General features: G+C 35.6%; 6 protein-coding genes across 6 annotated transcripts; 4 read left to right on the top strand and 2 right to left on the bottom strand.

The window, feature by feature from the left end:
• The first annotated feature begins 430 nt into the window (after positions 1–430).
• LOC113328123 (F-box/kelch-repeat protein At3g06240-like) lies at positions 431–1,609 on the top strand. The gene has a single exon (XM_026575214.1). It carries the CDS (start codon positions 431–433, stop codon positions 1,607–1,609), a length of 1,179 nt encoding a protein of 392 aa, XP_026430999.1.
• Positions 1,610–3,624: 2,015 nt separating this feature from the next.
• On the bottom strand, positions 3,625–4,650 carry LOC113328122 (F-box/kelch-repeat protein At3g06240-like). The gene has a single exon (XM_026575213.1). It carries the CDS (start codon positions 4,648–4,650, stop codon positions 3,625–3,627), a length of 1,026 nt encoding a protein of 341 aa, XP_026430998.1.
• A 1,122-nt stretch (positions 4,651–5,772) lies between these two features.
• Positions 5,773–6,360, top strand: LOC113328120. The gene has a single exon (XM_026575212.1). The coding sequence runs from the start codon at positions 5,773–5,775 to the stop codon at positions 6,358–6,360; it is 588 nt and encodes a 195-aa protein (XP_026430997.1).
• Positions 6,361–11,898: 5,538 nt separating this feature from the next.
• LOC113328119 (F-box/kelch-repeat protein At3g06240-like) lies at positions 11,899–13,077 on the top strand. The gene has a single exon (XM_026575211.1). The coding sequence runs from the start codon at positions 11,899–11,901 to the stop codon at positions 13,075–13,077; it is 1,179 nt and encodes a 392-aa protein (XP_026430996.1).
• A 2,018-nt stretch (positions 13,078–15,095) lies between these two features.
• Positions 15,096–16,121, bottom strand: LOC113328118 (F-box/kelch-repeat protein At3g06240-like). The gene has a single exon (XM_026575210.1). It carries the CDS (start codon positions 16,119–16,121, stop codon positions 15,096–15,098), a length of 1,026 nt encoding a protein of 341 aa, XP_026430995.1.
• Positions 16,122–17,244: 1,123 nt separating this feature from the next.
• On the top strand, positions 17,245–17,832 carry LOC113328117. Its single transcript, XM_026575209.1, has one exon. The coding sequence runs from the start codon at positions 17,245–17,247 to the stop codon at positions 17,830–17,832; it is 588 nt and encodes a 195-aa protein (XP_026430994.1).
• Positions 17,833–22,112: the final 4,280 nt, after the last annotated feature.

Below are 22,112 nucleotides of genomic sequence, written 5' to 3'. Positions count from 1 at the left end.
TTGTTTTCTTTTTGAAAGGAAGATGACCTAATTTCAAGTATGTTAAATTTAATAACACCTAGACATTTTTTACTTGGCTGGCACAGTCGAACAGGAATCATTATGGTATAGAGGATCCAGGATTTGACATCATTTAATAAAATATCACATAATATTTACTACGAAATATTTACTCAAATTTATATGATTTGTTTCTTTAAAACAAATTAATTAAAAGATATCGTACGATTTTGAGTAACTCAAACGCCGTATTTATTTGTTCCCGTATTAAAAATTTATTTTATGAATCTGTGTTATATGGAAAATTTTTTATTCTTGTAAATAAACGCATACTTTAGGAATTTGTTTATTCCATCAACTCTATAATCATTTCTCACAATACCACCAATCTCTACGAGAGTTCTGCTTTCTTCGACAAGAAAGGGGTTTCATGGATAATTTAAACAATCTTCCGGCAGAGATCATATCGGATGTTCTTACTTGTTTACCGGCTGAAACAGTTCTGGATTGCAAATTGGTATCCAAGACATGGAGAGACCTCATTAAGCATCCACTGTTCTATAAGATGCACACAAATCGTCTCATCAATCATTCTGCAACAGCAGCTTATTCTACTGATTCCGGTAAGCTGGGTTTTCTTGCCTTGGCCCAGGATAAAAAGCTCTACTATTTTGAATATGTTGAGAATCATAATAAACCCATTGATAATTTCAAAAAGATCAGTCTAACACCTCCAATCCAGAACTATAAATATAACTATGTTGGTTCGTTTAATGGTTTGATATGTCTACGGGCTGTGGGAGAGAATATTTGTATGTATAACCCTATGACAAAAGAGTACGTTTTTCTTCCTCAACCTACGATTAATTTTTATCGGATTAAGCAAAGGTGGTTTGGATTTGGTTATCTGCCTTCAACCGGTGAGTACAAAGTTGTTTTAATGTATAAGGTGCCCAAGTTTGTAGAGGTTATTGTTTACACCCTTGGCAGTGGAAATGGCTGGAGAAACATTGGACAATTCAAGCTTGAATTTAACTATGTTTACGAAGGACATGGAGTCTTTGTGAATGGAGCTCTTCATTGGATGCACAATGCAAGAGCAAGAAGGATGATTCTGGTCTTTGATTTGGCTGATGAAAAATTTTGTGAGCATCTTTCACCACCTCTTGTGCCAATAGCGTGCAACTATTTAGTATTAGGAGTTTTGGGTGGGTTTTTATTCTGTGCAGATAGACATTTCTGCTCAGTTAGTAGACAGTACGTGTCTTCTGACATATGGGTATACAAAAAGAATAATGATAATTATTCCATGAAAGAGCTGGATGAACACCGTTCACTGGGTTGGAGTAAAGTGTTTACTAATGTATATAGCATACCATTAGCATTTACGAAGAGCGGCGATGTCTTAACTTACAGTTTGAGCTTTCTCAGTATTTATGACGCAAAATCTTCTACCTTGAAAAAGATATTGGTGCCTTTTAAGGAGCAATTTTGTCAAATTTCCCCTCACAGGAATACGTTTGGTTCGTTGAAAGAACTAGGAGAAGGAAATGCAAAAACAGTGGAGTCAGTTAAAACTAAGAAGCGAAAAAGCCGTGATTATGCATGAGATCTCTGGGTGCATATTGAAAATCGATAGCGAAAAACTATCCGAAATTCTAATGCCAATTGACATTATCCCTCCAAAGAAACTTTCAATTGACATTGTCTATTTGAGTATTCCTATCCAATTTGCTTTTACTGAACAGGAGTGTTTTTTTTTTCCTTAGGTTTATTTATTGTTATATGTGCCTTCTTTTAATCTAATATCAGAGTGGGATACCGTGATGCATATTTTAGTAGATTATTGGTTTTTGTTCTTATTGCTTAACATCAGTTAATTGATAACGTCATTGTTTATTTTCAAATAATGTTATTGTCGATGTCCAAGGGAAGGCTGTATCTTTGCAAGGAAACTTAGCCACTACTGCGATGATTTGGAAGTATTTTGACATTTTTGACGCAGTGTATGACTGCTTATAAATTTCTAGGTATTAGCCGCTGAATTGCTGGTATGCCTTTGTATTGGACGACAATGGATCCCATGTATATATGGCATCTTATCCTAATGAGCTAGTCAGTAACCGGTACGCGAGTTATAACCCCAAAGGAGTCACTATCCATCCACAGAAAACCCGCCAAATCAAAACTAACACAAAAATCCCAAAAAACAAAATTTTGATGAAACCAAAATTTGGTTTCATCATAAAATTTGATGAAACCTCATAAAATTTGACGAAACCAATTTTTGGTTTCATCATAAAATTTGATGAAACCAATTTTGAAATTTGGAGTTTTTGTATCAAGTTTTTAAAATTTTGGGGGTTTTGTATAATTTAATTTAAGATGGAATTTTAATGAATCCCAACATTTGAGTGGGTTTTTGTACCACAAATTTGGAATTTTAATGAATCCCAATATTTGAGTGGGGTTTTTGTACCACAAATCTGGTCACCTTGGATTTTTATGACTAGTTTTGAGTCAGTAATTCGCACATTAATGTGATTTCAAACTTGCAATGCATGCCTAACATAACCAGTAGCTGCAGGCATTAGGTTAGTTGCATCTGTCTACATGATAATAACTAACTATTTTATGGAGGGGCCTCTGCGCGCTGTCTTTTTTGTGGGTTAACTTAATCAACTTCTGCAACTCATAGAAATTACAGGCCGAAATATTGAATTTGAACAGTTGCGGTTATTAAAGGGTCAATTCATGCATCAGATAACTATACGTAATACATGAGTACATGTTTAAGCAACAGGGCTAGCCAACTTGGCCAGGATCCTGATTTTTCATCTCTGGGGTAAGAGGAAGGAGTTACCATTCTAGCTAGAGTTTGGGGATCTCATAAGAACCCCTTTTATGAGTTTAGCGGAGATCACTTATAAGTAAATTACCTTTCCCACATTGTTTGTTTAATTACATGTTCTAACAGGCATATTATACTGGAACAGGGTTATAGAAAGTGGTATTACAGAATTCTTGAAGTTTTATTATATTTCCCATCTACTTTAAGCATAGGATATTACGGTATATAAACACGAAACTGAAATATCTTTCTTCGTGCAACTTTCTATGTCTTGAAAAGGTTAAAGAGGAATTTAACCTTTCTAAGGATGTCGACTGCTAAAATTATTTTGCTGCATGGATGCACAAGACAAGACGAACTAGTTCATAATAAAAAAAAAATTGTAATCGGGTTTCATGAATTTTGTGTATTTAATCGAGATGCTTATTTTTGAACTAATGTTATGCAGTAAGAAGAAAGAGGTTCCTAGCAACACCGCGAGAGTTCTGACACTCTCAATGATTCCGCCTACATATACTTACTCTACTCCGGTGAACAAAAACTAAATAAGCTACTAAAGATTGCATCATAGTATCCCACAGAAATTAGATAAACAAAAAGGTGAATATAACTAGCCAAAAAAAGAAAAAAAAATACTAACAACACTCACTTAGACAATGTCAGTGGAACGTACAGGATCTAGACGAAGATTACCAGTTCATATATATGTGTACCCAGAGTTCTATCCAGTACTACAAAGAGTTGCCTAATCACCCCTTTTTCTCTTCTTAATTTCAACGCTGCATTATTTGTGCACCTTCTTCTCCTAAATCTTCCAAGGAAACAAACGTATTCTTATGAGGGAATACTGAGACCCAACCACTCTTCTTTAATACCAACGGTATGTTGGCTGCAGCCATTAAATCTTTAGTCCATCCAAACGACTGGTGTTGGTCTTGCTCTTTCGCGTGATAGTTATCATTCTTCTTTTTATACAGCCATAACTCAGAGCACATGTACTTTTTAGTGACCTGATTGAAACATCCATGTGCAGAAAATAAAAATCCACCGAAAGATCCTAATGAACTGTCTGTTGGCAAAGGAGGTGTTGAAAGATGATCACGAAACATTTCATCAGCCAAATCAAATACCAGAATAGTCCTTTTTTCTCTATGCATCCAATAAAGAGCTCCATTCGCAAAGACACCATTTCCGCGGAAGACATAGTCAGATTTAAGTTTGAATTCTCCAATGGTTCTCCAACCATTACCACTGCCAAGTGTGTACACCATCACTACCACAAATTTGGGCACCTTATACATTAAAACAACTTTGTACTCATTGGTTGAAGGAAGATAACCAAATCCAGACCACCTTTGATCAATCCGATTAAGATCGATCTTATGATGAGGAAGAAAAACGTACTCTTTTGTCATGGGGTTATAAATACAAATATTCTCTCCCACCCCCCTTAGACATATCAAACCATTAAACGAACCAACATAGGTATATTCATAGTACTGAATTGGAGGTGTTAGACTGATCCTTATGGGTCTCTTACGATTCCCAAAATATTCAAAATAGTAGAACTTTTTATTCTCAGCCAAGGCAAGAAAACCGAACTCACCAGAATCAGTAGAATAAGCTGATGTTGCGGAATGATTGATGAGACGATTTGTGTGCATCTTATAGAACAATGGATGCTTAATGAGATCTCTCCATATCTTGGATACCAATTTGCCATCTAGAACTGATTGAGCGGGTAAACGAGTAAGAACATCCGATATGATCTCTGATGGAAGATTGTTTAAATTATCCATGGAAACCCCTTTTTTGTTTAGATTATCCATGCAATCAGGGCTGCTGGAATAACGAAATTCCAAATATATATATATATGAGTTTATTTATGGCAGTATAAAAATTGCCATATATAACACCGGGTCACCAATTAATTCTAACTTTGGTTATTTGCAAACACAGGGTTTACCTAGTTCTAGCTATGTGTTTTCAAACGCAGGGTTTTAAACGTTTAGTCTGGAATTCGTTCAGTTATGAGGATTTTTTACCTAGACTTAGCGGTGACCTTGGTTGACTTTGTTAGGACTAAACCTAGAATTTTTAACATATGGTTCAGTATTTTAACTTTTGTGGTATCTACGATTCGCAGTGTAATGGCAGTCAGTTATACTTAACGATGTGTACATGAATTGACCCAGTAACCGAGAACCAGCCGTCCCCGAAGGGTAGAATGGGCAGGACATCAATATTCTGAAGTTGCATATTCTGAAGTTACGAATAGGCCTAATAAGGGTTTTAGGGTGATGAATAAATAAACTTCGAATCCCTTATTTGTAATCTTCACAAGTTCAAACCCTATGCCTTCAATTCAAACCGCAAGGGTTTGCATGGATAATCTCAACATTCTCCCACCAGAGATCATATTTGATGTTCTCACCTGTTTACCTGCTGATTCAGTTATAGAATGCAAGTTAGTATGTAAAACATGGAGAAATCTTATTCAACATCCATCATTCAATAAGATGCACTAAGACCGTCTGATTAAATCTTCCACAACGGCTTATGATTCTAGTAAGTTGGGATTTCTTGTCTTGGCTTGGGATAATAAATTTTACTATTTTGAATATATGAGAATCATGATCAGATACCATTGATGAAATTACAAGGATCAAACTTAACATCTCTATCTAAGTCTTCCTATTTTGTTGGTTCGTTTAATGGTTTGATATGTCTTAACAAATGGCCTCTAAGATTTTTTATTAGTAACCCCATTACAAAAGAGTATATTATTCTTCCCGACCATAAGAGAAATTCTAGTCGGTTTAACTATACATTGATTGGACTTGGTAACCTTCCTTTAACTAATGAGTACAAACTTGTAGTAGTTGATAAGGTAAAGAAAGAACCAAATTTTGTAGAGGTGATGGTTTACACTCCTGGCAGCCGCAATGGTTGGAGAAACATTGGAAAATTCTATCTTAAATTTGATAATCTTAATAATAAACCTGCTGGAATATTTGTGAATGGAGCTCTTCACTGGATGCACAAAAAAGCAGAGATGATTCTGGTCTTCGATTTGGCTAATGAGACCTTTGTTGAACATCTTGCAGCACCTCCTTTGCCAACGGACGGTTCTTTAGATTTTGGAGTTGTGGGTGGGGTTTTATTTTGTGCGCATAGATATTTCTGTTCAGTCACTAAACAGTTCTCATGTTATAATATATGGCTATACAAAAAGAAGATAGATAATTATAATATGAAAGAACACCAGTCATTGGGTTGGAGCCTAGAGTTTACAGCTGCTTGTCACAGGCCGTTAGCATTTACTAAGAGTGGTGATGTCTTAGGTTACAGTTCCAGCCTTCTCGAGGTCTATGACCCAAAAACTTTAACCTCTAAAGTACTGGTGGAGTTTAAGCAACTATTTTGTCAAGTATTCGCTCACAAGAGAAGTTTTGTTTCTTTAAAAGACCTAGGGGAAGAAAGTACAAAAATAGTGCAGTCAGTATAAACTAAGAAGCGAAAAGGCCATGATCAGGAAAAAAAGTAGCTGGCCATGATTCAAAGATATCTCTGGGGTACATAGAAGTATAGAACTGGTAATCTTCCTCTAGATTATTGAAGAAACATGGGTTGCTGCATGTTGAAATTGGATAACAAAGATCCGATTTGCAATTCTAATGCTGTGGACATTATTCGTTCAATGAAACTCTCCATTTACATTTCCAAGTGATGTTACCATTAGTCTGTTTTGTCTAATCAATTTATATAGCCTATATTGATTTCCATATATAATTTTGACTTTAGTAGCGTATTTCATTATTGTACTCGGAGTTCCCGTTATTCTGTTTTTATCCAATTATTTACACTTTAGCATTCTTTGGTTGGTTAAGCTATACTGATTTGTTAAATGTGCACTTCGTTTGTCACTTGATCTAATTTTAGTGGAATACTATGATGCTTATGTAATTTAGACTTGAATAGCTTATTTTGTTTTTGTACTCAGGAGTATGACAAGATACTATGAGGATTTCGATTTCTTCTTACTCCAAATTTCTGTATCATATTGCATGAATGATCTTTCTTTATAATAAGAGACCCAAATCACCACATGTCAACGCCACGATCACTCTTGCATTTGATAAAGCCACATCAGCGTTAACTTTACATGTCATCGTAATCTAATTGGCTAACCCATTAGTCACAAATCTAATATGCACCCTTAATCGGCAACTCCAACAGTCACTAACAAATTTCCACACGAAAAAGAAAAGGAAAAGATACAACCATTGGAAAACACAATAATCAAGGGTTGTACTATTTTTCAACGGATGCAATTTTAACATAACCGTTCATTTCTGAATGCAATAGATACGCCTTTTGGAAAGTTGTTCTTGCAAAAGCAGTTTCAACAGTATAATTCAAAGGATACGACTCTTCAAAGTAAAGCCCTTTCTCTCTTTTGGATATGATAATCCATTTTTTTAAATTTAGTATTCGTCACTCTTTCCTCCTATTTTGCAATATTGAAGTTGCACAACAAAACTGAACGATCGAATGATAAGATGAAGTTTTATCATTACACAGAAAAGGAAGTACCTACTCTGATTCTAACAAAGCATAAATAACCATTAACAGTAGTTTTTATTTCCATTTCCAATTGCTCCGTCTGTAAAAGTAGGTAAGCAATTTTCTTTTCCATTTCCAATTGCTCCGTCTGTAAAAGTAGGTAAGCAATGTTTGGTAAACAATTTTGATCTCATAATATGACTGCGACTTTTTGAATCATTTTCTGTATGCCGAATAGTTGACAACCATCATTGCTTATGAAAAGTGCACATATATACATGTTATCAATGCGAGTTTGAATCAATGATCAAGGATTTCCATTATTTTGTGCAGTGGATTCGTAAATGACACCTTACTACTAAAGCGGACAATGGATGCATGCGCCTCTTCAAGTATTTATAGACGGACACGAAAAGATCCGGAAGTAATAAGAAGAGAAGTTAGGGATTTTCTGACAAGAAAGGAGCGGGAACTTTTTCGCTCACTCAGTTTACTTTCTTATGACGAATAAGAATAGGAGGGAAATGGTATGCTGACTAATTACGCCATAAGCTTGAACATTCTGTCCTGTGATACCATCCCGAAATTATCGCAGAACTTCATTCCGTTGCAGTATCTTAAGTTGAAGCCTCCACACTTACAAAATTATAAGATGACACATCACGCACATATATGTACGATGGCACTGTATATAAGTCGATAAGTATGACAATTTGATAGGATTGTGTTTAAAGTGTCGAGATAGAGAGATTACAAGGTTGGAGTGGTTTCCATATTCAGAGCATAAAGTTTTGAAGGCAGAAGTACACATGGCTATTAGCAACAACATCAGGACGTTTAAATAGGAACCTGCAGTAAGTAAATTATCTGCAGAATTACAAGAAGAACACAAAAAAATGACCAGATGTATGTCGTTATTGTCTGTTTGGGATTATGAATGCATTCACACTTTTCGTACATAAATTTGCAGTGTCAGGTGGACTACGTATAAGAGCATTGAAGAATAAAACGATCAAAAGATTACAAAATATGGTATATTTGGCAACAACAAAAAAGAACTGAAGGAAGTTACAAGACAAGATTGTATGTAGAAAACAAGAGTGAAAAACAGACGAGACAAGAAATTTGTTCTGCTTTCATTGTCAAAGAGAACTCCTATATAAAGGAGTTAGCTTACAAAAGATTATCTCCAATATCCTGACATAAGCAACATATCTCTTAAAGAAGGTAAATAAATATTTACATCTAATACAAAAAATACAGGAGTATCCAAAAGATACTGGAATATACAGCTAATACCCCCCCAAGTTGGAGCATGAAGAGTCGAAATGCCCATCTTGAGAAGAAGATTTTGAAACTGCTGACGTCCCAAAGCTTTAGTCAGAATATCAGCTAGCTGAGAAGTAGTATGAATATAGGATGGAACGATAGTACCTCGAAGAATTTCATCACGCACAAAATGACAGTCAATCTCGATATGCTTTGTACGCTCATGAAAGACGGGATTATTAGCAATGTGTAACGCAGCTTGACTATCACAATGAATTAAAACTGGTTTTAGATGTCCGATACCAAAATTTCGGAGCAATCCTTTTAACCATATAATCTCACAAGTTGTGGAGGCCAAAGCACGATATTCTGCTTCGGCTGAAGAACGAGACATTGTGGTTTGTTTCTTCGTTTTCCATGATATAGGAGAACCGCCGAGAAAAATAAAATGGGCCGTGAGAGAGCGACGACTAATTGGACAACTAGCCCAATCTGCATCACAATAGGCCTCAAGAACGAATTTGGAATCTGCTCGAAGTAAAATACCTTGCCCAGGGCTAGATTTCAAATAACGCACAACTCGAAGTGCAGCATCCCAATGAGAATGAGTTGGATGTTGCATAAACTGAGACAAAGTATGAACAGAGTAACATATATCAGGCCGTGTAATATTTAAATAAATTAGTCTCCTGATGTGATTTTTAAGTTGTTTGTAAAGTGGTAAATAAGATGTCGTTCTCTCGAACTTGCGAAGGATTTTTGAAAAGTAAATTAAGTTGTTTCAAAGATAATAAGAAAATACCAAGACTCAGGATTCCACCAATGACCAATTAAGAGATAAATTCTAATCAATATTCATGCAATTCTTTCTTTTAAAGTGATCTTATATTTTTCCTCTAATAGATTTTTGAAGTAATAGTTGTAATCACCAAGCATGAAACATCAAAAGCTTTAAAACCAAGCATGCTCCATCAAAATAATTCACAACAACTCAATAAAAATCAATTATTCTTTTAAGTTCTATGCAAATAATCATATAAAATAATTGTAATAAATAACTAAAATAGAATTATACCAATTTTCATGAAACAATGGCTTCCTCCGTTGCCTTGGCTAAGAGGTTTAGCTCTTCATATTAATCACTTGCTCAAGATTCATGATTACAGCTCAAAAGTTGATTAAAAGATGAAGAAATACTAAAACAGGAAGTTTAAGACTGACAGAAAGCGTCTATAAAACAACGAGACTTCGCTTCTGCAGTAAACAACGACACAAGCTGCTGCAGTTGACGCGAGAAAATAAGACTGCCTCTGACGCAACAGGAAACGACTGCCTCTGGTGTTGTGTTCTTCGTGTTCTTCAAGAGTTTTAATGGCAGCAGCAGCAGCGAACTGGTTTCCTGCAACTTTGATTTCTCGGCTCTGAAGTGCTCTAAACTTCTCCCTAGGGTTTCCCTTTTTCATATAGGACTCGACGAAATGCTATATATAGCAAATAGGTGAATCAAATCCTCCCAAATCTTCTTGGTTTATCTTCTTTTCTCTTCGGCAGTAAGTCACGAAAAATATCTTTCCAAGTCTTCTACGCGGCTTCTGAGAGTTCCCAACTTATCCTAAACTCTCTATAGGATATATTAGAATATATAGGAAGGTTTATCAGCAATTCCTTACGCTAGAAATCCTAATCCAACTCAAACAGGACCCGATATTCCCTGTTGAGCTGTGATTGCTTCTCACGGCTTTTCCAGTCACTTCTGACCCTTAAAATCACCTCTACCATCCCTGTTATGAAGTAAAAAGTCCAGCCCAACGAAAAACAGAGGTTGAATCTCCATAATAATCGATTGAAAATCTGCTAGTGATAGCATGCATGAAACCACTTTCCCGCCAAAATTCTGTTTTGAATTTGGGAAGGAAACTGACCTCCCCCTATCCAGTCTCGGTGTCCCTTTAGCACATTCCTGGAAATGGGTTAACCCTTATCCAAAGTGAGAGTCCGAATAGCAAATGTCCTCCCCGGTGCCTTTAACAACTTTTCGAGCCAATTTCGCCGAAAAAGCTTATTTCTCCAAAAACACCTACAAAGAGATAAAATACCAAAATAATGCACGCAGTTGAAACTAAGAAGCGAAAAAGGCGTGATTAGCCAAACAATCAGCTGTTCAAAGTATTCCATAAGATCTCTGGATACATACATATATACGAACTTGTCATTTTCATCTAGATCTCAATCAAACATTCCATTGATACTGTCTTATTTATTTATATTTGGGATTAAGCTTGGGTTTTAAAAGGGATCCCAATACCACTACAGAGAACTAATACATACGGAAATAAATACAAAAAATTATGCAATATGTCTCACGTATGCTTTTATCCAATTACTCTATTTCGACTCTATGGTTCTGACGTTTTTTTTCTTTGGTTAAGCTATACTTATTTGTTAAGCGTATGCACTTAATTTCTGTGGGTTACTGTCATGCATGCTTTAGTAGTTTATAGGAATTTTGTTAACTGGAGGAGCAGAATATGTATATGCAGGTAAAATTGTGAAGAGTGCGAGAGCTTTTGCGATAGTACGAGGGAAACCTATTTCTTCTTACTGCTTAACTTTATTTGATTCATAACGCCGTCATTGCTTAAATTGTTGTATGGGCAGCAAAATTGCTAGCATATATCTCTAGATCATCTTCCAACATTGTTAGGAACTGAGATGAAACCTCTGGACTCTCCAAGACGATAATACATTAACCATTTGATATGTGATATGGGCGACTTCGTTTTGTTTTCTTTTTGAAAGGAAGATGACCTAATTTCAAGTATGTTAAATTTAATAACACCTAGACATTTTTTACTTGGCTGGCACAGTCGAACAGGAATCATTATGGTATAGAGGATCCAGGATTTGACATCATTTAATAAAATATCACATAATATTTACTACGAAATATTTACTCAAATTTATATGATTTGTTTCTTTAAAACAAATTAATTAAAAGATATCGTACGATTTTGAGTAACTCAAACGCCGTATTTATTTGTTCCCGTATTAAAAATTTATTTTATGAATCTGTGTTATATGGAAATTTTTTTATTCTTGTAAATAAACGCATACTTTAGGAATTTGTTTATTCCATCAACTCTATAATCATTTCTCACAATACCACCAATCTCTACGAGAGTTCTGCTTTCTTCGACAAGAAAGGGGTTTCATGGATAATTTAAACAATCTTCCGGCAGAGATCATATCGGATGTTCTTACTTGTTTACCGGCTGAAACAGTTCTGGATTGCAAATTGGTATCCAAGACATGGAGAGACCTCATTAAGCATCCACTGTTCTATAAGATGCACACAAATCGTCTCATCAATCATTCTGCAACAGCAGCTTATTCTACTGATTCCGGTAAGCTGGGTTTTCTTGCCTTGGCCCAGGATAAAAAGCTCTACTATTTTGAATATGTTGAGAATCATAATAAACCCATTGATAATTTCAAAAAGATCAGTCTAACACCTCCAATCCAGAACTATAAATATAACTATGTTGGTTCGTTTAATGGTTTGATATGTCTACGGGCTGTGGGAGAGAATATTTGTATGTATAACCCTATGACAAAAGAGTACGTTTTTCTTCCTCAACCTACGATTAATTTTTATCGGATTAAGCAAAGGTGGTTTGGATTTGGTTATCTGCCTTCAACCGGTGAGTACAAAGTTGTTTTAATGTATAAGGTGCCCAAGTTTGTAGAGGTTATTGTTTACACCCTTGGCAGTGGAAATGGCTGGAGAAACATTGGACAATTCAAGCTTGAATTTAACTATGTTTACGAAGGACATGGAGTCTTTGTGAATGGAGCTCTTCATTGGATGCACAATGCAAGAGCAAGAAGGATGATTCTGGTCTTTGATTTGGCTGATGAAAAATTTTGTGAGCATCTTTCACCACCTCTTGTGCCAATAGCGTGCAACTATTTAGTATTAGGAGTTTTGGGTGGGTTTTTATTCTGTGCAGATAGACATTTCTGCTCAGTTAGTAGACAGTACGTGTCTTCTGACATATGGGTATACAAAAAGAATAATGATAATTATTCCATGAAAGAGCTGGATGAACACCATTCACTGGGTTGGAGTAAAGTGTTTACTAATGTATATAGCATACCATTAGCATTTACGAAGAGCGGCGATGTCTTAACTTACAGTTTGAGCTTTCTCAGTATTTATGACGCAAAATCTTCTACCTTGAAAAAGATATCGGTGCCTTTTAAGGAGCAATTTTGTCAAATTTCCCCTCACAGGAATACGTTTGGTTCGTTGAAAGAACTAGGAGAAGGAAATGCAAAAACAGTGGAGTCAGTTAAAACTAAGAAGCGAAAAAGCCGTGATTATGCATGAGATCTCTGGGTGCATATTGAAAATCGATAGCGAAAAACTATCCGAAATTCTAATGCCAATTGACATTATCCCTCCAAAGAAACTTTCAATTGACATTGTCTATTTGAGTATTCCTATCCAATTTGCTTTTACTGAACAGGAGTGTTTTTTTTTTCCTTAGGTTTATTTATTGTTATATGTGCCTTCTTTTAATCTAATATCAGAGTGGGATACCGTGATGCATATTTTAGTAGATTATTGGTTTTTGTTCTTATTGCTTAACATCAGTTAATTGATAACGTCATTGTTTATTTTCAAATAATGTTATTGTCGATGTCCAAGGGAAGGCTGTATCTTTGCAAGGAAACTTAGCCACTACTGCGATGATTTGGAAGTATTTTGACATTTTTGACGCAGTGTATGACTGCTTATAAATTTCTAGGTATTAGCCGCTGAATTGCTGGTATGCCTTTGTATTGGACGACAATGGATCCCATGTATATATGGCATCTTATCCTAATGAGCTAGTCAGTAACCGGTACGCGAGTTATAACCCCAAAGGAGTCACTATCCATCCACAGAAAACCCGCCAAATCAAAACTAACACAAAAATCCCAAAAAACAAAATTTTGATGAAACCAAAATTTGGTTTCATCATAAAATTTGATGAAACCTCATAAAATTTGACGAAACCAATTTTTGGTTTCATCATAAAATTTGATGAAACCAATTTTGAAATTTGGAGTTTTTGTATCAAGTTTTTAAAATTTTGGGGGTTTTGTATAATTTAATTTAAGATGGAATTTTAATGAATCCCAACATTTGAGTGGGTTTTTGTACCACAAATTTGGAATTTTAATGAATCCCAATATTTGAGTGGGGTTTTTGTACCACAAATCTGGTCACCTTGGATTTTTATGACTAGTTTTGAGTCAGTAATTCGCACATTAATGTGATTTCAAACTTGCAATGCATGCCTAACATAACCAGTAGCTGCAGGCATTAGGTTAGTTGCATCTGTCTACATGATAATAACTAACTATTTTATGGAGGGGCCTCTGCGCGCTGTCTTTTTTGTGGGTTAACTTAATCAACTTCTGCAACTCATAGAAATTACAGGCCGAAATATTGAATTTGAACAGTTGCGGTTATTAAAGGGTCAATTCATGCATCAGATAACTATACGTAATACATGAGTACATGTTTAAGCAACAGGGCTAGCCAACTTGGCCAGGATCCTGATTTTTCATCTCTGGGGTAAGAGGAAGGAGTTACCATTCTAGCTAGAGTTTGGGGATCTCATAAGAACCCCTTTTATGAGTTTAGCGGAGATCACTTATAAGTAAATTACCTTTCCCACATTGTTTGTTTAATTACATGTTCTAACAGGCATATTATACTGGAACAGGGTTATAGAAAGTGGTATTACAGAATTCTTGAAGTTTTATTATATTTCCCATCTACTTTAAGCATAGGATATTACGGTATATAAACACGAAACTGAAATATCTTTCTTCGTGCAACTTTCTATGTCTTGAAAAGGTTAAAGAGGAATTTAACCTTTCTAAGGATGTCGACTGCTAAAATTATTTTGCTGCATGGATGCACAAGACAAGACGAACTAGTTCATAATAAAAAAAAAAAATTGTAATCGGGTTTCATGAATTTTGTGTATTTAATCGAGATGCTTATTTTTGAACTAATGTTATGCAGTAAGAAGAAAGAGGTTCCTAGCAACACCGCGAGAGTTCTGACACTCTCAATGATTCCGCCTACATATACTTACTCTACTCCGGTGAACAAAAACTAAATAAGCTACTAAAGATTGCATCATAGTATCCCACAGAAATTAGATAAACAAAAAGGTGAATATAACTAGCCAAAAAAAGAAAAAAAATACTAACAACACTCACTTAGACAATGTCAGTGGAACGTACAGGATCTAGACGAAGATTACCAGTTCATATATATATGTGTACCCAGAGTTCTATCCAGTACTACAAAGAGTTGCCTAATCACCCCTTTTTCTCTTCTTAATTTCAACGCTGCATTATTTGTGCACCTTCTTCTCCTAAATCTTCCAAGGAAACAAACGTATTCTTATGAGGGAATACTGAGACCCAACCACTCTTCTTTAATACCAACGGTATGTTGGCTGCAGCCATTAAATCTTTAGTCCATCCAAACGACTGGTGTTGGTCTTGCTCTTTCGCGTGATAGTTATCATTCTTCTTTTTATACAGCCATAACTCAGAGCACATGTACTTTTTAGTGACCTGATTGAAACATCCATGTGCAGAAAATAAAAATCCACCGAAAGATCCTAATGAACTGTCTGTTGGCAAAGGAGGTGTTGAAAGATGATCACGAAACATTTCATCAGCCAAATCAAATACCAGAATAGTCCTTTTTTCTCTATGCATCCAATAAAGAGCTCCATTCGCAAAGACACCATTTCCGCGGAAGACATAGTCAGATTTAAGTTTGAATTCTCCAATGGTTCTCCAACCATTACCACTGCCAAGTGTGTACACCATCACTACCACAAATTTGGGCACCTTATACATTAAAACAACTTTGTACTCATTGGTTGAAGGAAGATAACCAAATCCAGACCACCTTTGATCAATCCGATTAAGATCGATCTTATGATGAGGAAGAAAAACGTACTCTTTTGTCATGGGGTTATAAATACAAATATTCTCTCCCACCCCCCTTAGACATATCAAACCATTAAACGAACCAACATAGGTATATTCATAGTACTGAATTGGAGGTGTTAGACTGATCCTTATGGGTCTCTTACGATTCCCAAAATATTCAAAATAGTAGAACTTTTTATTCTCAGCCAAGGCAAGAAAACCGAACTCACCAGAATCAGTAGAATAAGCTGATGTTGCGGAATGATTGATGAGACGATTTGTGTGCATCTTATAGAACAATGGATGCTTAATGAGATCTCTCCATATCTTGGATACCAATTTGCCATCTAGAACTGATTGAGCGGGTAAACGAGTAAGAACATCCGATATGATCTCTGATGGAAGATTGTTTAAATTATCCATGGAAACCCCTTTTTTGTTTAGATTATCCATGCAATCAGGGCTGCTGGAATAACGAAATTCCAAATATATATATATATGAGTTTATTTATGGCAGTATAAAAATTGCCATATATAACACCGGGTCACCAATTAATTCTAACTTTGGTTATTTGCAAACACAGGGTTTACCTAGTTCTAGCTATGTGTTTTCAAACGCAGGGTTTTAAACGTTTAGTCTGGAATTCGTTCAGTTATGAGGATTTTTTACCTAGACTTAGCGGTGACCTTGGTTGACTTTGTTAGGACTAAACCTAGAATTTTTAACATATGGTTCAGTATTTTAACTTTTGTGGTATCTACGATTCGCAGTGTAATTGCAGTCAGTTATACTTAACGATGTGTACATGAATTGACCCAGTAACCGAGAACCAGCCGTCCCCGAAGGGTAGAATGGGCAGGACATCAATATTCTGAAGTTGCATATTCTGAAGTTACGAATAGGCCTAATAAGGGTTTTAGGGTGATGAATAAATAAACTTCGAATCCCTTATTTGTAATCTTCACAAGTTCAAACCCTATGCCTTCAATTCAAACCGCAAGGGTTTGCATGGATAATCTCAACATTCTCCCACCAGAGATCATATTTGATGTTCTCACCTGTTTACCTGCTGATTCAGTTATAGAATGCAAGTTAGTATGTAAAACATGGAGAAATCTTATTCAACATCCATCATTCAATAAGATGCACTAAGACCGTCTGATTAAATCTTCCACAACGGCTTATGATTCTAGTAAGTTGGGATTTCTTGTCTTGGCTTGGGATAACAAATTTTACTATTTTGAATATATTGAGAATCATGATCAGATACCATTGATGAAATTACAAGGATCAAACTTAACATCTCTATCTAAGTCTTCCTATTTTGTTGGTTCGTTTAATGGTTTGATATGTCTTAACAAATGGCCTCTAAGATTTTTTATTAGTAACCCCATTACAAAAGAGTATATTATTCTTCCCGACCATAAGAGAAATTCTAGTCGGTTTAACTATACATTGATTGGACTTGGTTACCTTCCTTTAACTAATGAGTACAAACTTGTAGTAGTTGATAAGGTAAAGAAAGAACCAAATTTTGTAGAGGTGATGGTTTACACTCCTGGCAGCCGCAATGGTTGGAGAAACATTGAAAAATTCTATCTTAAATTTGATAATCTTAATAATAAACCTGCTGGAATATTTGTGAATGGAGCTCTTCACTGGATGCACAAAAAAGCAGAGATGATTCTGGTCTTCGATTTGGCTAATGAGACCTTTGTTGAACATCTTGCAGCACCTCCTTTGCCAACGGACGGTTCTTTAGATTTTGGAGTTGTGGGTGGGGTTTTATTTTGTGCGCATAGATATTTCTGTTCAGTCACTAAACAGTTCTCATGTTATAATATATGGCTATACAAAAAGAAGATAGATAATTATAATATGAAAGAACACCAGTCATTGGGTTGGAGCCTAGAGTTTACAGCTGCTTGTCACAGGCCGTTAGCATTTACTAAGAGTGGTGATGTCTTAGGTTACAGTTCCAGCCTTCTCGAGGTCTATGACCCAAAAACTTTAACCTCTAAAGTACTGGTGGAGTTTAAGCAACTATTTTGTCAAGTATTCGCTCACAAGAGAAGTTTTGTTTCTTTAAAAGACCTAGGGGAAGAAAGTACAAAAATAATGCAGTCAGTATAAACTAAGAAGCGAAAAGGCCATGATCAGGAAAAAAAGTAGCTGGCCATGATTCAAAGATATCTCTGGGGTACATAGAAGTATAGAACTGGTAATCTTCCTCTAGATTATTGAAGAAACATGGGTTGCTGCATGTTGAAATTGGATAACAAAATCCGATTTGCAATTCTAATGCTGTGGACATTATTCGTTCAATGAAACTCTCCATTTACATTTCCAAGTGATGTTACCATTAGTCTGTTTTGTCTAATCAATTTATATAGCCTATATTGATTTCCATATATAATTTTGACTTTAATAGCGTATTTCATTATTGTACTCGGAGTTCCCGTTATTCTGTTTTTATCCAATTATTTACACTTTAGCATTCTTTGGTTGGTTAAGCTATACTGATTTGTTAAATGTGCACTTCGTTTGTCACTTGATCTAATTTTAGTGGAATACTATGATGCTTATGTAATTTAGACTTGAATAGCTTATTTTGTTTTTGTACTCAGGAGTATGACAAGATACTATGAGGATTTCGATTTCTTCTTACTCCAAATTTCTGTATCATATTGCATGAATGATCTTTCTTTATAATAAGAGACCCAAATCACCACATGTCAACGCCACGATCACTCTTGCATTTGATAAAGCCACATCAGCGTTAACTTTACATGTCATCGTAATCTAATTGGCTAACCCATTAGTCACAAATCTAATATGCACCCTTAATCGGCAACTCCAACAGTCACTAACAAATTTCCACACGAAAAAGAAAAGGAAAAGATACAACCATTGGAAAACACAATAATCAAGGGTTGTACTATTTTTCAACGGATGCAATTTTAACATAACCGTTCATTTCTGAATGCAATAGATACGCCTTTTGGAAAGTTGTTCTTGCAAAAGCAGTTTCAACAGGATAATTCAAAGGATACGACTCTTCAAAGTAAAGCCCTTTATTTCTCTCTTTTGGATATGATAATCCATTTTTTTAATTTTAGTATTCGTCACTCTTTCCTCCTATTTTGCAATATTGAAGTTGCACAACAAAACTGAACAATCGAATGATAAGATGAAGTTTTATCATTACACAGAAAAGGAAGTACCTACTCTGATTCTAACAAAGCATAAATAACCATTAACAGTAGTTTTTATTTCCATTTCCAATTGCTCCGTCTGTAAAAGTAGGTAAGCAATTTTCTTTTCCATTTCCAATTGCTCCGTCTGTAAAAGTAGGTAAGCAATGTTTGGTAAACAATTTTGATCTCATAATATGACTGCGACTTTTTGAATCATTTTCTGTATGCCGAATAGTTGACAACCATCATTGCTTATGAAAAGTGCACATATATACATGTTATCAATGCGAGTTTGAATCAATGATCAAGGATTTCCATTATTTTGTGCAGTGGATTCGTAAATGACACCTTACTACTAAAGCGGACAATGGATGCATGCGCCTCTTCAAGTATTTATAGACGGACACGAAAAGATCCGGAAGTAATAAGAAGAGAAGTTAGGGATTTTCTGAAAAGAAAGGAGCGGGAACTTTTTCGCTCACTCAGTTTACTTTCTTATGACGAATAAGAATAGGAGGGAAATGGTATGCTGACTAATTACGCCATAAGCTTGAACATTCTGTCCTGTGATACCATCCCGAAATTATCGCAGAACTTCATTCCGTTGCAGTATCTTAAGTTGAAGCCTCCACACTTACAAAATTATAAGATGACACATCACGCACATATATGTACGATGGCACTGTATATAAGTCGATAAGTATGACAATTTGATAGGATTGTGTTTAAAGTGTCGAGATAGAGAGATTACAAGGTTGGAGTGGTTTCCATATTCAGAGCATAAAGTTTTGAAGGCAGAAGTACACATGGCTATTAGCAACAACATCAGGACGTTTAAATAGGAACCTGCAGTAAGTAAATTATCTGCAGAATTACAAGAAGAACACAAAAAAATGACCAGATGTATGTCGTTATTGTCTGTTTGGGATTATGAATGCATTCACACTTTTCGTACATAAATTTGCAGTGTCAGGTGGACTACGTATAAGAGCATTGAAGAATAAAACGATCAAAAGATTACAAAATATGGTATATTTGGCAACAACAAAAAAGAACTGAAGGAAGTTACAAGACAAGATTGTATGTAGAAAACAAGAGTGAAAAACAGACGAGACAAGAAATTTGTTCTGCTTTCATTGTCAAAGAGAACTCCTATATAAAGGAGTTAGCTTACAAAAGATTATCTCCAATATCCTGACATAAGCAACATATCTCTTAAAGAAGGTAAATAAATATTTACATCTAATACAAAAAATACAGGAGTATCCAAAAGATACTGGAATATACAGCTAATACCCCCCCAAGTTGGAGCATGAAGAGTCGAAATGCCCATCTTGAGAAGAAGATTTTGAAACTGCTGACGTCCCAAAGCTTTAGTCAGAATATCAGCTAGCTGAGAAGTAGTATGAATATAGGATGGAACGATAGTACCTCGAAGAATTTCATCACGCACAAAATGACAGTCAATCTCGATATGCTTTGTACGCTCATGAAAGACGGGATTATTAGCAATGTGTAACGAAGCTTGACTATCACAATGAATTAAAACTGGTTTTAGATGTCCGATACCAAAATTTCGGAGCAATCCTTTTAACCATATAATCTCACAAGTTGTGGAGGCCAAAGCACGATATTCTGCTTCGGCTGAAGAACGAGACATTGTGGTTTGTTTCTTCGTTTTCCATGATATAGGAGAACCGCCGAGAAAAATAAAATGGGCCGTGAGAGAGCGACGACTAATTGGACAACTAGCCCAATCTGCATCACAATAGGCCTCAAGAACGAATTTGGAATCTGCTCGAAGTAAAATACCTTGCCCAGGGCTAGATTTCAAATAACGCACAACTCGAAGTGCAGCATCCCAATGAGAATGAGTTGGATGTTGCATAAACTGAGACAAAGTATGAACAGAGTAACATATATCAGGCCGTGTAATATTTAAATAAATTAGTCTCCTGATGTGATTTTTAAGTTGTTTGTAAAGTGGTAAATAAGATGTCGTTCTCTCGAACTTGCGAAGGATTTTTGAAAAGTAAATTAAGTTGTTTCAAAGATAATAAGAAAATACCAAGACTCAGGATTCCACCAATGACCAATTAAGAGATAAATTCTAATCAATATTCATGCAATTCTTTCTTTTAAAGTGATCTTATATTTTTCCTCTAATAGATTTTTGAAGTAATAGTTGTAATCACCAAGCATGAAACATCAAAAGTTTTAAAACCAAGCATGCTCCATCAAAATAATTCACAACAACTCAATAAAAATCAATTATTCTTTTAAGTTCTATGCAAATAATCATATAAAATAATTGTAATAAATAACTAAAATAGAATTATACCAATTTTCATGAAACAATGGCTTCCTCCGTTGCCTTGGCTAAGAGGTTTAGCTCCTCATATTAATCACTTGCTCAAGATTCATGATTACAGCTCAAAAGTTGATTAAAAGATGAAGAAATACTAAAACAGGAAGTTTAAGACTGACAGAAAGCGTCTATAAAACAACGAGACTTCGCTTCTGCAGTAAACAACGACACAAGCTGCTGCAGTTGACGCGAGAAAATAAGACTGCCTCTGACGCAACAGGAAACGACTGCCTCTGGTGTTGTGTTCTTCGTGTTCTTCAAGAGTTTTAATGGCAGCAGCAGCAGCGAACTGGTTTCCTGCAACTTTGATTTCTCGGCTCTGAAGTGCTCTAAACTTCTACCTAGGGTTTCCCTTTTTCATATAGGACTCGACGAAATGCTATATATAGCAAATAGGTGAATCAAATCCTCCCAAATCTTCTTGGTTTATCTTCTTTTCTCTTCGGCAGTAAGTCACGAAAAATATCTTTCCAAGTCTTCTACGCGGCTTCTGAGAGTTCCCAACTTATCCTAAACTCTCTATAGGATATATTAGAATATATAGGAAGGTTTATCAGCAATTCCTTACGCTAGAAATCCTAATCCAACTCAAACAGGACCCGATATTCCCTGTTGAGCTGTGATTGCTTCTCACGGCTTTTCCAGTCACTTCTGACCCTTAAAATCACCTCTACCATCCCTGTTATGAAGTAAAAAGTCCAGCCCAACTAAAAACAGAGGTTGAATCTCCATAATAATCGATTGAAAATCTGCTAGTGATAGCATGCATGAAACCACTTTCCCGCCAAAATTCTGTTTTGAATTTGGGAAGGAAACTGACCTCCCCCTATCCAGTCTCGGTGTCCCTT

Source organism: Papaver somniferum, unplaced genomic scaffold (assembly GCF_003573695.1).
Source record: "Papaver somniferum cultivar HN1 unplaced genomic scaffold, ASM357369v1 unplaced-scaffold_107, whole genome shotgun sequence".
Lineage (NCBI taxonomy): Eukaryota > Viridiplantae > Streptophyta > Magnoliopsida > Ranunculales > Papaveraceae > Papaver > Papaver somniferum.
This window is presented reverse-complemented; position numbering and strand designations above follow the sequence as displayed.